The 17,163-nt window shown below is 43.6% G+C and overlaps 1 protein-coding gene across 1 annotated transcript in view; it reads left to right on the forward strand.

The window, feature by feature from the left end:
- Positions 1-3,179, forward strand: part of CCDC117 (coiled-coil domain containing 117) — an 11,734-nt gene extending 8,555 nt beyond the window's left edge. Inside the window, exon 5 of the mRNA XM_018572499.1 lies at positions 2,941-3,179. Within this exon, the coding sequence (XP_018428001.1) occupies positions 2,941-3,178 (238 nt within the window). The 3' untranslated portion in view covers position 3,179. The remainder of the gene's footprint in view (positions 1-2,940) is intronic.
- The last annotated feature ends 13,984 nt before the right edge of the window (positions 3,180-17,163 follow it).

The raw sequence follows: 17,163 nt of genomic DNA on the forward strand, positions 1-17,163 counted from the left end.
CACATACTCCTTCCTTTACTCGCAAAGTAATTTTTTTTTTTCTTTGGGAGGATTATTATAATGTTCGCTCAGATGGACAGTGTGTGCATGCTTGTGACAGCTGCACAGTGGTGACAGTACAGTTACAATAACCCGTGGGGGGGCGATATGTAAAACCTGTGCACCTTGTGTGTCCAGATTAAAAGTGTAAAGGCATTTTGTCTCCCATTTCTTCAATCTCAGGATTGTATTCAGCCTAGTTCAGTGTTACTGGTACACAAATTTAAAGTGTCTTTAGACCAGGGGTCTCAAACTCAATTCACCTGGGGGGCCACTCAACAAATTGTTTCTCTCATGGGGGCCGCTCGAGAATTTCATACTTTAAAATGAAATTTAACTATATCTGGTTTGGTACTACAGACACTAATATACACTCGCATTCATATCTGTAGGTTTAGGTGGGATTAGGGATTCCTGCATCAGAAATCCCTAATCTGGCGTTTACAAGTGACAGCTGTCACCTATTCAAGTTATTGATCAGGTGACAGCAGTTGCATGTAAACGCCTGCACACGGCATTTAATGGTATGCGGTATGATTACATGCTAGAAAACACTCTCCCTGGATGCACAATCATTGCGTCCAGGGAGAGTGATTGATTCCTAACCGAATGTAATCATATCACATACCATTACATGCGGTGTGCAGGAATCCCTAATTGCACCTAAATATAGAGGTGTGAATGGAGCCTAGTACACTTCTACTCCTGGGTAGATTATCTTTTATTCCTGTCCTGATGCAACTGGAAGTGAAAGAAAAATCTTCCTGAAGTTAGGGGAATTATCTTAGCCTGGGAAAATGTGTTCCCATTTGAAGATTGCCCGTCACCTCTTGCTAGAATAACAACTGAGAGAAGTTGGATTTCCATCACTTTCTGTCTCGTTGAAAATGGTCACCAGGGCAAGTAGTGGCGAATCTCCCCAGTGGAGACGTAGACAGCAATGAAAACCTGACACAGGGTCTGATCCTTCCCCAGTCTATCTAAAACTTAAAGTATTTAGTAAATTCACTTTTTATTTCACATGCCTTTTTATTCTCTTCTGCACATTTACATACAGGCTAGATGACCAGTTGGGGGTTGGGACAAATTAGTGTTTAATTTGTTAACCTCAGATAGTTATAGGAGTACAGTGTGCTTTGCTATATTGGTAATTTCCACCTTTTTGTAAGTGATTTATTGTGGTAATGTAGAGGTCCAGTGATGCTGTTTGTGTGGACATTTTCATGACTCGCATTGCAGGCTTTTAAATTTTTTTTTTATTAGGCCTGAAATAGGGATGCGCCGATACCGAGTATTTGGGCGAGATACCTTCCCTGATACCAGAACTTCCGGTCAGAGGATGATTTCCACTGACCAGCAGTGCCATAGGGTAACATGAAGCCAGCTTCCCGGCCAATAAGGAAGCCAGGCGGCGAGTAATGACCCGCTTCCTGATTGGCCACACCAGCCAGCTCTATGCTTATTGGCTGGCTTCCTGGCCAATCCGCATTGAGCCAGCCGAGCAGCCGGCTCCATGCTGATTGGCTGGAAAGCCAGCATCCAGGCCAATTGGCATCGAGCTGCCCAAACATGGAGCTGGCTTCATGGGAAATCAGGAAGCAGAGCGGCGGGTCATTACCCGCTGCCCAGCTTCGTGATTGCCCGGGAAGCCGGCTCCATGCCAGCGGAAGCACCGGAATTGGTACTCGGTACCGGGAGTATCGGTGCATTCCTACCCGGAATCCTAGAAATGGCATGCCGCCTGGCTTCCTTATTGGCTAGAAAGCCAGCTTCACTTGTCTGGCTTCCTGACCAATCAGTGAGCCTGACAACACATCATGACCCGCTGCCCGGCTTCCTGATTGGTCAGGCAGCTTTGGAAAGTGAATCAGATGTTTTTTCGATGGAACACTGGCTTCCGAGGCAATCGGAAAGCTGGGCGGAGGGTCACGATCTGCCGCCGGGCTTCCTGATAATTGGGGGCACACAGCACAGTATCTGCTAATACCGAAAAAAAATATCAGTACTTGATACCGAAAAACCGGTATCTGTGCATCCCTAATTGCAAACCATTGAGGACGTCAGTGTTGTGCTAATTTGTGACCTTGTCAACCTGACTTAAAATGATCATGCTGTTTTCACCCCCACGTGCGTCTGCAGCATTGAGAAGGGAATAAAGCTCTCCTAAAATAAAATGCTGACACTCACTTTTTTACCATTCCGCATGTTAACTAAAAGCTGCACTAATATGATCATTTTAATCATGTTTTGTGGTAAATATATGGTGGTGTGCAAATTTACTTAATCGTTGCATTAGGGGAAAAATTACAGAAAAAAAAATGAAAATAAATGCTGTCTATTCCTGATAAAAACCAAGGAAATACATTATTTTAATCTGAACTTGCTACTAAATTGAAGTCCTACCTGTCATAGAAAATCAATGTATTATATGTTGGGTTAGACTACAAAACCTAAAAAAAAATGTGAAACCCAAGCATTGTAATTGAAAAAATGGGACTCCTGGGGATTTAAGGTGAAAAAGTGATTAAATAATGGCAAAGTTATTGCTGAATAAACAAGCCCATTGTGGAAATGTAAAAATTGCTCTGTTCCACAAAGAATATGCAGGCACAAGTGTTTAAGAATCTGTCAAATGTAATTGTACATGAAAGTGCCCTTTTTTCTTTTTTATATATGCAAGTTCATCTTCCTGCTGTGCATTACTACACCATGGTTTGTGTTTTACTGCACCTACCCATAAATGCACGGCCGGGCCTACAGTCTCATTAAAAATGAAACTACTATTGTGAATGTGTTATAAAGTGGAATAGCTGTTTGGAGCCCCTGAGTAAAATCTGAAAGAACAAGCTTGTGTGAAAGTTTCAGCTTTTAGAAAATATATTTATTGTATTTCTGTTGTAGGAATCGTCCATCAATGGAGCTCGTCCTTTGGAAACCCCAACCTGAATTTCTTCTTGATAAACTACAAAGTTTTACTGGTAGACCTAAGGAGGAAACCAAAGCATCCACACAAAATACTCCTAGAACCCCATTCCTTCGGCAAGTAGATCGGCTGGAGGCAGACAAGCCACACATTTTAAATGTAGACTGTGATGTTGACCCCATGTGGGGCAGAGAAGAGGAAGAGATGGAACTCTGAAAGATTGTGGATTTCCCCTTTTTAGTTGGTCAGTTATTTGATGAATTGCCAGCTGTAAACTGTTGGACTGCTATGTTGAGACACTGATTCCTAAATGTTTCTGTGGGCTAGTTCTATTTCCCACTTGTTTTTTTCTTTTATTTCTGAATATGTGGGATTTTCCAAAGAACAAAAGACTGAATAAAATGGAGGATTTCTGTTGTTGATGTTTGGATATTCAACTTTGCTTTATTGGCGACATTTCCAAAATCTCTTTGGTGTGGGACTTTAGAAACTACAAGTGTAGAGTTCACTAACTATTGTTTCCAATCGGAGCTTTCTGTTACTTGATGGGTTGTTGGGACTATTACTCTTTGTACTGACAGTATTCTAATTTCAGACATCTTGCTTGACGCAAAGGTTGTACCATATACTTTTTGCAGCAGTTTTTGATTAGGCATTTAAGTTTTATTCAGTTTATTTGAAAATCCTTGAATTTGTTGTTTGTGGTCTGAAAAGAACCTGTGCCCAGACTATGGCCTTTTTAAAGGTTTTACGTATTCCTAACATGCTGTAACAGAGTGATTCCTGACCTCCCCAGCTTACAAACACCATTATATGGTGGGCAGGCTGCTAAGATCTGCTCTCAAAGAAAGAATAAAGGTGATTTCAGTGTCTCTGTGGTGAATTTCTCCACAATGCGTCTAGCTACAGAGCTGAATGTAAAAGTGCTTCTAATGCTTGTTCAGAATATGTAAGTACTTGTATGTGCATATTCTGGGCACAGGTTCACTTTAATATGTTGGATATTTCAATTATTGACTACATTTTTTCTTTATATGCAGTTGTGCATAATTATTTGAAAATGTAAATATTTTTCACATTATGCTCTGAACATAAAATGTTATGTTTTTAACACCTTTCTTTTAATTGTCATTTTGTTTTTAATTTAATCTGTAATGATACAAGGAAGCTTTAGCTGGTAAAGTCTTAGGATGTGAAAAGACATACCTCAAATGGAACTGGAAAGAACAGGATGTAAATGACTGCGGTCATAAATTAAATATCCGAGCGACATCCCCCCGCTGCTCTGCTCTTTCCCATACGGCGGAAGATCACTGCCGGATAAATACTCCCTGAGTAGGCTGACTGCACCCAACAGGGAAGTGACAGGCGAGGTGGTGGACAGCCGGGAGGATCCATTCAGTTTGAATGAACACAGGGATTGTACAGTATGGTGCACAGTATTGATCACACCTGTGTTTTCTCATAACTGGCATATTTACACGTATGTGAATGAACAGGAAGCACTATTTCCTTTTAAATAAGCTCCTCTCTTAAGCTCCTCAACATACAGACCTTAACTTGAGTTTTATAAGATATATGAGAGTCTAATCTTAACAGGGAATTCACAGGGGCATATATCTGGAAATCCCCACAAACTTTCTATGGGATCTGTTACTTTGGCTCCAAAGAGCCAGTTTGCGGGGAGCGGGGGGCACAGTGATGAAAGTACAGATCTCATTAAATGAGAACTATGGAGACTTCCGGTTCCGGCGCCCACCTCATCGGCTGCACATGTAACGTGCTCCGGCTACTCGGGACCACCACAAGCCTATAAAATCTATTTGCTGCTCCCCCGACACCACCGATCAGGCTTCTCTATCGAACAGCACTGATCAGGGCATCGGATGGATACATTTGTAGCCCGAACCGGCGATCGCTCTCGCTCGGATCACCGGAGGTGTGAGAAAGGCGCCAACGGGCCTTCCCAGGCCTCTACGTCACCCTCCTCTATGGCTGGATAGGGATCGGAGGAGGAAAACGCCGCGAACCCTTCCACCATCGCAGTATACAACTGAGACGCCGCAGCTGAAGTGGATCCCGACAATAAGGCCCCATTCACACTGAGCGACATGAAAATGCGCGATTTTGAGTGACGTGTCGCGTGACTTTTTCCTATTGGGCTGTATGCAATCAGGAGCAATATAGCTCGAAAAAAGGGTCATGTAGGAGCGACAAGCTACAAGCGATTTTGAGCGGCGAGATGTGAACAGCTCCATTTGAAATGGATTGGAGAAGCTACATAGAGCGATATCGCGTGGAAATATGAGCGATATCGCTGCAAAAATCACGCGATAAATCGCTCAGTGTGGAATGGGGCCTTATGTCTGGATCCGCCCAGCTGCGTGAGTGACAGCTGGCTCTGCCCCCTCCCCTGTCCGTTCCGCCAGTCAGCGCTGGAGGATCGGAGCGGGGGGAGGGGAATCCAGTCTCTTCCCCCTGTCACGGCAGAGAGCCATGACAGGATCGAAGTGAGCGAACGCCGGTATGTGTTCGCTCACTTCCCGACCTACTGAGCCGACCTGTGACAGTCTCATTGTCACAGGTTGGCTAGAACTATGAGGCTGAGTGAGAAGCACTCCCCTCATAGTTCTCCTTTTAAGGTCGTAAGCTTAACAAACACTTCCCACTTTTCTACACTTCCCTGAGGACTTGGCTGAATCTTCACTTCCAAAAGATCCCAATAACAAATGCCAAGGATGCTGCATATGGAAAGAGTGTTTTCTCCAGCAACTCATCATGAAGACTGCTAACATGGCCTGTTTACAAATGAGTTCCTGACCTGCTTTAAGCTACCTGCATAGGAAATGTGACTGCCTTGTTTTCTTCATAAACACTTGAAAGCAAATCTTAAATCCCATTTGGTGACATCTGTTCTTGAAACAACTGTCTAAAAGGGGAAATTTCCTCACTTTGAGAGATGTCCTCTAGCTTCCTCTTGCATGTTTTGGTACTGGAAGTGACATTTCCCCATTGGTACATAGACAGCAAAAAAAAAAAAACCCCATAACGGACATGTTTAAATGTTTTTTGACACATTTTTCTTTATATAGTAAAAAATAAAAACCCCAGTAGTGATTAAACACCACCAAAAGAAAGCTCTCTGTCCCCAAAAAGTGATAAATTAATTTCAGTACGGCGTTGCATGACGGAATAAATGTCAGTCCAAGTACCTCAGTGCTGATTACGGAAAAATGGCCTGGCCAGGAAGGGGATGAAACACCTGATCAGCAAGTGGTTCGGAAACCAAAAGGCACCAAATAACAGACGTTTATCGCTAGGCTTTCCTCTTAAATAGTGAGGATGCATTGTACATGAATTGGAATTACAAATGTAAAAGATGCAATAAAATAAACAACCTGCCAAGGGACCCAGCTCAGTATTAAAAGTATATGTAATAAGGAAGACTTCTGACAATGGCCGATTCAAGACTGCCCAATGCTCGTAAAGAAATTTGAAAAAAATTGAACTTTTAAACGTTTAAATTGGCTAATTATATTCCAGGTTCTACAAATGAATATGTGCATATTCTTATTAGAATAGAAAACCCTGACCCCTGCTAGCAGCTGCAGAGTGGAGCTCTTAGAGCTAAGTAATCCTAGAAGTCCTCCAGCCTGGACGGGAGGTGGCCTCAGTCTGACTTGCTGCAGTTTCTAATGCAAATTGTGAGTAGGCAGCTTTAAAACAGCAGAGGAGACTGCAACGATGGAAGACTAAACCTAAAGATGGAAAGCTGGCAAAGATAGATTATTTGACCTCTAGACCTTCATATAAGTGGCTGGAACTAAGAGGAGTCTGGAGCAGCATGTTCTCCAGGAAAACTTAAATATTTCATCCTACTATTTCTCTTCACTTAGCCATCCAAGTAAGACTCTTAGCACTGATCCGTATTTATATTTCAGCACTGGATCATATAAGAACACAAGAAGTTATTGGGCAGGTTGAGATCTCTTTTATTAGGGGTGACCCATGTGTGAAAGCAGTTTGAGCTTCATTATCCAACACACAATGAAACAATTGATCACTTACACTAGTACCAGAGTCCTAACTTTGGCCCTTCAATACAACATAATGGATCCTTTACTGCCTTCCTTCTTGTGTTGTGCACAGGCAACAAGATAGGAGTGTCAATATTTGTTTTAACACACTTCTCCATTTTGCACGTTTCCCCAATAACGTATAAAACCAATCGGCATAGAAAGCTTTAAAGGCAAAGTGCAGAGAAAAAAAAGTTTTACAGGGTTATTCACAAAAGGGTGAAGAGTTTGGAGACATGAACAATCTAGGACAAGATAGCTGAACTGGAGATTTGTTTTCCGGTTCAGATATGTTGTCCTAGATTGTTCATGTCTCCAGACTCTTCACCCTTTTGTGAATAGCCCTGTAAATATTGCTCTGAACCTGTCTGCACCTTGATAGTGTAATCATTTCTTCTTGCATGTATCATCATCCTACACTAGATGGCGACCTATCCATAAATATGCGGGTGGTCATCACTTCTGAAAACGTTTCATTTAATTTGTCCTTCCTTTTCATATACAGATGTTCCTCGCTTACCGACTTACCTGTTTTGCGACCACTCGCACTTACGACGGACCGCCGATCGACCTCCGACTTTGCGCGTCAGCGCGCCGTGTCGCCGGCGGAAGTGACGTCCTGCGATCATCACTGCGGGTCCCGGTAAGTATTTCCATTGCCCGATGTACAGTACACTGTTCGGTACTGTACATCGGCAACGCTATACAGTACTGTACTAATGCAGTACAGTACTGTATAGAGTTCCTCACTTAACGACCAATCCGTTTAACGACCTGGTCGTAGGAACGGAACTCGGTCGTAAATGTTTTGTGTTAATAAAGCATAGCGATGGCATGCAGTAAAATTGTGTATTATGAGTAAACACAATTACCACCTTTGCCATATGAGAAAACACAATTACCACCTTTACCATATGCGAAAACACAATTGCCACCTTTACCATATGAGAAAACACAATTACCACCTTTACCATATGAGAAAACACAATTACCACCTTTGCCATATGAGAATTGCCACCTTTACCATATGAGAAAACACAATTACCACCTTTACCATATGAGAAAACACAATTACCACTGTTGCCATATGAGAAAACACAATTACCACCTTTGCTATATGAGAAAACACAATTACCACCTTTACCATATGAGAAAACACAATTACCACCTTTACCATATGACAATAAAGTCAAGTTCAGAACTGGGATACACAGAGATTATACGGTGTTCAGTGAAATATTGTACATATGATCTGACCGATCATAAGATTTTTTACATTGTATTTGTCTGTCATCACAGAGATGTCCACCTGATAGAATAGTTATTAAGGTGATAAGTAATTTGCTGGTTGGCTAACAGTGTTTTTAAATGTAAGGTGTGGCTTAATCATATTATGTGAACATATATACAGTACATACAGTACGCCAGCAGGTCTCATACGTTCAACTTTAAATTGCTATGGGGGCAGCTGGGAGAAAAGGCACCACTATAGCGTGCACCATCAGTACCCTATCCCCCCAGGCCAACCCCCACCCCTCTTTCAACCCCCTTCCCCAAACTTCCACCACCAGCACCCCTCACCTCTGGCGGCGAATATGCTGAGGACACCCCTGCTCATTTATTTAAGAGCATCAAGCTCATGAAAATCAGTGCAAGAGCAGTAATAATCGTGGTATTTTCAGCTATAGGGGAGCACATGACACACTCCGTCTCCCTGCAATCAGGCAGCTTACTTATTCTTTTTTTCTAATGACAGGCTTCCTATAAAGCAGCTCATTAAATAATATGTCGTTTGCAAAGAAGATGGTAAATACAGGTGAAACTCGAATAATTAGAATATCGTGCAAAGTTCATTTATTTCACTAATGCAACTTAAAAGGTGAAAGTAATATATGAGATAGACTCATTACATGCAAAGCAAGATAGTTCGAGCCGTGATTTGTCATAATTGTGATGATTGTAGCTTACAGCTCATGAAAACCCCAAGAACCCCAAATCCACAACCTCAAAAAAGTAGATTATTACATGCAATCAATAAAACAAGGATTGTACATAGAACAATATCGGACCTCTGAAAAGTACAAGCATGCATATGTACTCAGTACTTGGTTTGGGCCCCTTTTGCAGCACTTACTGCAATTACTTTTGCACGATATTCTAATTATTCGAGTTTCACCTGTATATACTTCTCTCGCTGAGCTTTTCTGTAAGGAAGAAAAATCACCACACAAAGACTCTTCAGAATCGCATTATTCTAGGAGTCTCAGAATTATGGTAGCCCACTGCACTAAATGGTACGATCTACTAGCCCCTATATCACTCTGTCCTGTGGTCAGGGCCGGATTAAGAGCATCATGGGCCTGGTGCTGAGGATTTTGGTGGGCCTTTTTAGGGAAATACATAAAAACAAAAAGGTTTTAATTACCATTAAAGTGCATTAACAAAACATTGGATATGTTAAACACACAGAATAAATAGGCTTTTTCACTGAACCCCAAATTACCTCAATGAGGCAAACTGGTAAATTAAAATGAAACTACACATTCACTTTTCCTGCTTTTTTGGCTGGCAAATTTGTCAATTGTAGAAGCGACCAATTACACAGCAAGCACATTTTATATATAATATATAGAAAACGGAACACAGAACGTTCTGCTGATTGAAGGTGGCAAATATCCTGTGTAATAAAATTAGTTAGGAGGCCTTACACTGACTGCCAATGTAACAGAGGTATATTCACTGACCACGATTGTAACGGAGGTATTCTCACTGACCACCGATGTAACGGAGGAATTCTCACTGACCACCGATGTAACAGAGGAATTCTCACTGACCACCGATGTAACGGAGGAATTCTCACTGACCACCGATGTAACGGAGGAATTCTCACTGACCACGATTGTAAAGGAGGTATTCACACTGACCACCGATGTAACGGAGGAATTCTCACTGACCACCGATGTAACAGAGGAATGCTCACTGACCAGCAATGTAACGGAGGTATTCATACCGACCACCAATGTGAGGGAGGTATTCACACCGACCACCAATGTGATGGAGGTATTCACAGCGACCACCAATGTGATGGAGGTATTCACACTGACCACCAATGTAGCAGGTATTCTTAATGACCACCACTCTCCCCCATATCCCGTCTGCACCCACTCTCCCCCACATTCCTTCTACTTCCACTCCCCCCCACATCCCTTCTGCTCCCACATCTCCTCTCTGCTCCCACTCTCCACCATATCCCCTCTGTTTCCACTCTTCCCCACATCCTCTCTGCTCCCACTCTTCCCCGTATCACTTCTGCTCCCTTTCTCCCCCACATCCCCTCTGCTCCCACATCTCCCATCTGCTCTCACTCTCCCCCACATCCCCTCTGCTCCCACTCTTCCCCATATCCCCTCTGCTCCCACTCTCCCCCCTATCCCCTCTGGTCCCACTTACCCCCACATCCCCTCTGCTCCCACTCTTCCCCATATCCCCTCTGCTCCCACTCTCCCCTCTGCTTCCACTCTCCCCCATATCCCTTCTGCTCCCACTATCCCCCACATCCCTTCTGCTCCCTCCCTCCCCCACATCCCATCTACTCCCAAATCTCCCCTCTGCTCCCCCCATATACCCCCTGCCTACACTCTCCCCAATATCCCCTCTGGTCCCACTCACCCCCACATCCCTTCTGCTCCCAGAAGTGTTGGATCCCGAAGAATCTTGGGAGGCGGTTTCACTTCATTACAGTAGTGACCAGCAGCGCAGGCAATGGGAAATGTAAGTATTATCTATTTTCTTTGCACGGTGCATTTAAGTTTACATCTATATTTAAGCAACAGAGTATTTTTTAGCTTGAGCCCAGCCCTCTAACAATACAAGACAATGTAACCATCTAACCCATTTCCTTTTGTACCACTGTTGCAGGAACCCTAATCATTAATTCATGAAGTCCACCTATTATGACTTTATTATAATTACACTTTAAATACCATAGCACCAACATATTTTACAGATCTTTACAGCGTGCTGCAATGACATGGACAGCTGCAGCATTTTTATAAATAAATGGATGAATTATCCAATCAAAGGATGAGAACTGAAGCCTGGGGAATCCCAGACACTCTGGAACCACAGAGAACATATATAAGATTTATTTATTAAGGCTTCCCCAACTCTTTTTCAGACACAGGGCAGGAAATACAAATAAAATCGGTTTAAAGAGTTATATAAACTGGTGTATGGGATGTGTTTAGGCTATTTCTAATATACTTTTTCTGTTAACATTCCTTGTATTGTAAAGCGCTGCAGAAACTGTTGGCACTATATAAATCCTGTATAACAATAATGATAATAATAAAAATATTAATAATAATAATTTGTGTGACAATGAAAAGGTATGTGGTCCAGATTAACTGGCAGCAGGAGACAGCAATATATCTAACTGCTCTTCAGCACCATGCTGTTTTTTTGTTTTTTCAAAAGGTGTTTTTTGGGGCATCTTGCTTTTGAAACATTGGTCAGGTGCTCACTGGAATATGGGCTGCTATCAGCCTTGTAATAGGAACACACGTATGGCTCTTGTGCTATCGGAATACCAGTCCATATGCCTAGTGTGCTTGGTTAGTAGAGTTCATTTTTCTATAAAAAAAAAACCATGGAAAAAGAAATAACCCCACAAATTGGGTCGAGCATATTACATATGAGACTGTATTTAGCAGTTAACATCACAGACTAGGTCTAAAAGATAATACATATAGCAGGTCTAGCAGAGGACCTCACAGACTGGGTCTAACCAGGGACGGATAAGGAGCATCACGGGCCTGGTGTTGAGGATTTTTGTGGGCCTTTTTATGGAAATGGCGACAGTCAACGGGGCCCTCTTCTTCCTGTCCAGGATGTGATTTGTAGTCTTTCTACAGCTATGTGGTCAGTGCAGGCTCCAAGTGGTCAGTGCAGGCTCTCAGGTGGTTAGTGTGGGCTCCCAGGTGGTCAGTGTGGGCTCTCAGGTGGTCAGTGTGGGCTATCAGGTGGTCAGGATGGGCTCCAGGTGGTCAGTGGGGGCTCCAGATGGTCAGTGCAGTTCCCAGGTGGTCAGTATGGGCTCTCAGTGTGGGCCCCAGGTGATCAGTGCGGGCTCCAGCTGGTCAGTGCAGGCTCAAGGTGGTCAGTGCAGGCTCCAGGTGGTCAGTGCGAACTCTCACCAGTCAGATGAGGCTCTCTGCTCAGATGGCTGCTCGCTCCTCACTTAAGCCCCGAAAGGCCCCAGCAAGTGGCCCTCTAAAATGCTTGAATAGAGGGCCACGGCTGCATGGTCGTGGCCTGCCTAGTTTGCCATCGGGCCAGCTGCAATTTGGGTCCATTAATTCGTGCCAGTGGATTCGGTTCGACCGGGCCTATTTACAAGCCTGGAGCGGGAGCTCCACCTGCCCCTATGTTAAACCGGCCCTGGGTCTAACAGTAGACCCTAGAGCAGTTAACACCACAGACTCACAGAATCTAGAGTATTCTCACAGACCACAGAGTCTAGACGAATACCTTTCAGACTGGGGTATTGTTAGGGAACCAAGAAACGAGACAGAAACTTAAAGTGCCGGTTTGAAAAATAAAAGGAGTTTGCTGAAAACAACAATAAACATAAATGCAAACAACAATGGAGAAAGTCCTGGATGTTCTCAGTGCCAAGCCAGCTGTCAGAAGCCAAAGCGGGTAGTAAGCCAAACCAGGTCAGGGAACATTAAGAGCAAGATGAACGGAAACAAAGTCGGAGTCAGGATCCAGGAGATCAGTCAGCCAGAGCCAGGGTCATACACTGAGAACAGGAACAGCAGCAGCACACTTGGATTCTCCAACATAATAATAGTCAAATTTGAATACACATTAACAAAAACTCACTATAATGAAACTTGCCACCCTCGTGACGGGGAACATAGTAAGCCGGGTTTGTAACAGAAAGTTAAAAGCAGAATCTGAGTAACGGATCTCAGGGTACAGCTGAAGATCTCTCAGCACTGGAAGCATGCAGAGTTCAACCTTAAAGTGCTTATTTGGCACCATGGTGATGTATGTACAGATGCGTCCATGTCTGCGCAGAGGTGCATAGATATGCACAATCCTGTTAGCAGGCATGTGCATATGCACATGCGCAGATGCTCGCATAGAACCTATTCTAGGCGGGTTGGCTGAACCTTTCTGACACGTGCTTTTGCATCATGGCACTGAAAGAAATGTGAAACTGCAAATCTGAAACAGGAAAGAGGGGAGTCATCTGACTGTGCAGTTTGCCTGAGGTGTATAAATCAAGACTGATTGGACACAATCAGGGGCGTAACTAGAAATCACAGGGCACCATAGTAAAATTTTGTATGGGCCCTGGCCTCCACCCCCACCACCGCCGCCAGGCACCCGGCCTCCTCCACCTCAGCTGCCGGGCCCTGGCTTTCTAACCGGGCCCTCCTCTGCCCCGGGCCCCATAGCAACCGTGTAGGTCACTATTGTGATAGTTACGCCACTGGACAGAATTACAAATGCCATGGCAGATAATACAGTTTAGATATATAAATGTCATTTGTGTATTTATGTTTCCCTGATGACCTGCTTTGGCTTTCTATTGACTTTTTATTCATTTCCAATACATCAACGTCTTCAACCTTCCTTGGTTGGGTGCATGCAATGACGTTTTACAGATATAGTATAAGTATGAATAAATGTCATAATGTTAGGAGTGCACAATGAACTCAGCACGGACTGTTTTCTTTTAGGTTTGTTACTAATGTTTCTAACGTCTCTAGTGCAGCATCCCTTTAAAAAATGTCCAGCGGGGAACAATTCAGATTTCAGCGCGGCTCTACTAGCAACACTGTGAACATGGCAGGAAATTAAACGGCAACCATCTGGCATATGCCTCAGAGTAGAGTTTACATTGTTTTAGAAAGCTCTGGTTACTAAGGCTAGAGTGATTCCTGAATTTTTGTAGTTGTGAGATCACCAGACACAGGTCCTGTATACACGGTTATTGAGTGTTAGTTTGTAGTAGTGCTATATGTGTAGTCTGGCAAAGTTTAGACACTATGTAGTGACAGCTAATCTGAAATGTGTAGTGTCTATTGCACTGCATTTTACTAGACTGTAATGCCAGTGAAAGGCACATTAATAGCCTTTGATGTGAATAAATGTACAACTAACATAATCACCCCATCCACTGACGGAACTACCAGGGTCGTAGCGGTCGCAATTGCACTTGGTGGGGGGGGGGGGGGGGGGGGGGCAGGGAGGAAGAAGGCCCCCCCAGATCGTGCCACTCCTCCCTTGCCGCACAGCCACCCGCAGCATGTACGGGGATGGAGAGGCTGTCACTGGTCCCACAGAATGTGCTGCAGGCACCGCCGGGCAGCACATTCTGCTGTGTGAGGACCCTCTCCTCTTATCCTCTTAGCTCCGCCCCATGGCCGACGAGACGAGGAAGAGGGCCCTGCAGGAGAGGAAAGGTAAGTCTGGAGTGGGAAGGGAGGGGGGCGCGGGGAAGTGTGAGTGTGTGTGGGGGGGATGCTGGTGATATAGTGCCCACTTTTATTATAATGCATTGCTGCATTGCTGGGACATGTAGTCCCACATAGCTGGTGGTATTTTGCATACCTGTATGATGATTATACAGCAATGCAGAATAGCGTCAACTATGTAGAACTACAAGTCCCAGCAATGCATTATAGTGTGTGTGTGTATGTGTGTAGGACTACAAGTCCCAGCAATGCATTATTGTGTGTGTGTGTGTTATTATAATGTATTGCTGGGACTTGCAGTCCCGCATAGCTGGTGGTATTCTGCCTTGCTGTATGATGATTATACAGCAATGCAGAATAGCACATACTATGTAGGACTACAAGTCCCAGCAATGCATTATAGTGGAGGGGATGCTGGTGGCATTCCGCATAGCTGACTGATTATAATGTATTGCTGGGACTTGTAGTCCCGCATAGCTGGTGGTATTCTACATCGCTGTATGATGATTATACAGCAATGCAAAATAGCTTCAACTATGTAGGACTTCAAGTCCCAGCAATGCATTATAGTGGGGGGGGGGGAATGCTGGTGGTATTCTGCATAGCCGACTTTTATTGTAATGTATTGCTGGGACTTGTAGTCCCGCATTGCTGGTGGTATTCTTCATCGTTGTATGATGATTATACAGTAATGCAGAATAGCACATACTATGTAGGACTACAAGTCCCAGCAATGCATTATAATATTATTACGTAGGGATGCACCACTGCCAATACTAGGCATTTTTCCGAGTACTCATACTCGTGAAAATGCCACGATACTAAACGCAGATACCGATGTTCTGTCGAGAACGCCAACGTAGTCGAAATTGCCGACCTCAGCATCTGCGCTTGCGCACAGACCTGTATGAATGAGGGAAAGGGATTTATTTACAAAGTATTTTGTTTAAATCGTTAATTGTGACTGTTAATAATATTCCATCCATTATTCACTGCCATGGACGGCATATTATTAACGGTCACAATTAACAATTACAAATGAATACTTTGTAAATAAATGCCGGTTTCCTCGTTAATCCCGTCTGTACGTAAGCGCAGATACTGGGTCGGCGTTCTTAACAGAACACCGGCACTAAAATTTTAACCCCTTCGTGACGGGAGACGTACAGTGTACGTCCTGTCACTTTGTGCCTATATGACTGGCCAATAGTTAAACAAGCGGATTCCTGAGGTCCCATGCTTGCTGGGGACTTCGGCAACCTTCCTGTTAACCATGCGGTGCCATGGCGGTTGGGGGGGCCTTCATGGTTTCTTGAACCGGGGCCCTGAAGGTTCTAGTTACGCCTCTGCCACTGCCACAGCCACACTAGAAGGTTAGAGAAGTTCCAGCCTACTGAACCCTATGCACATGCACTAGGGAATTGGGGCCTTCTGATACTAACTGTCAGAGATCACTGTCTCCAAAACCAACCTCTTTCACTATCTACAGTTAGTCATGTTGCAGTTGAGTCTCTGCAGGATCAGTCTGCTGTTTCACACCTGGGTCCCATGCTTGATTGCTTATGTTGATCCTGTTAAGCAGTGTAGTCCACATGTTTAGATGCTTTCACACTCTACCGGGTGGATCTCCATTCCAGAGATCATTGATACAGGAGCAGACAGATCTTGGCAATTCTTGTTATCCACCTGTTCTGACATTTTCCCTGTTATTTGAAGATCCTTGTTATCCACCTGCTCTGACATTTTGTCTGTTTCTCGAAGATCCTTGATATCTACCTGCTCTGACATGTTGCCTGTTTCTCCAAGATCCTTATTATCCACTTGTTCTGAAATTTTGCCTGTTTTGTGACAATCCTTTGGCTTCCACTTGCCCTGACATTTTGCCTGTTTAACCCTGACCTTGTCTGCTGGTTTTGTATTTTTTTGCGTGCCCCTGAATGTCCTGGTGTGTACCCCAGTTTGGGACCACTGTTCTAGAGCTGATTTACTAAAATATGTGTACCTTGCCCTAAGTGGGGTGACTGCTTAAATTTAGATGTGCTAGGACTTTATCCAGTCTAGCTGATTACATAGTCATACTCATTTGGCTTTTCCTAAGGCTTCTGTTATTTATTGCATCTAGAGCTGCAGCTAACGATTATTTTCAAAATCGATTAGTTAGCCGATTATTAAGTTCGATTAATCGGTTAAAAAAATTTTTTTTTTACAAAATGGCTCCCGTGATGGGACTACTAGTTTATATTGAGATTGTAGTCCATCACAGGAGCAAGTTTGGAGCGGTGGAAGTAAAAAAGGAATAAAAATGTGTAGTGTGCAATATAGTGAAATGAAAAGTGTGAAATTAAACAGCAATAAATGCAGATTCGCATAGGCTATAGAGGACTACAAATCCCAGCAATAGTACATTATACAGCACAATGCAGAATACCACCAGCTATAGAGGAATACAGCATTATAAGCTGGCGGTATTCTGCATTGAGCTGTATAATGTACTATTGCTGGGTTTTGTAGTCCTCTATAGCTGGTGGCATTCCGCATTGTGCTGTATAATGTAGTATTGCTGGGATTTGTTGTACTCCTGTATAGCGAGTGGTATTCGGCAATGCAGAATACCATCAGCTATATAGGAATACAA

Source organism: Nanorana parkeri, unplaced genomic scaffold (genome assembly GCF_000935625.1).
Source record: "Nanorana parkeri isolate BGI_ZX_2015 unplaced genomic scaffold, ASM93562v1 scaffold2051, whole genome shotgun sequence".
NCBI lineage: Eukaryota > Metazoa > Chordata > Amphibia > Anura > Dicroglossidae > Nanorana > Nanorana parkeri.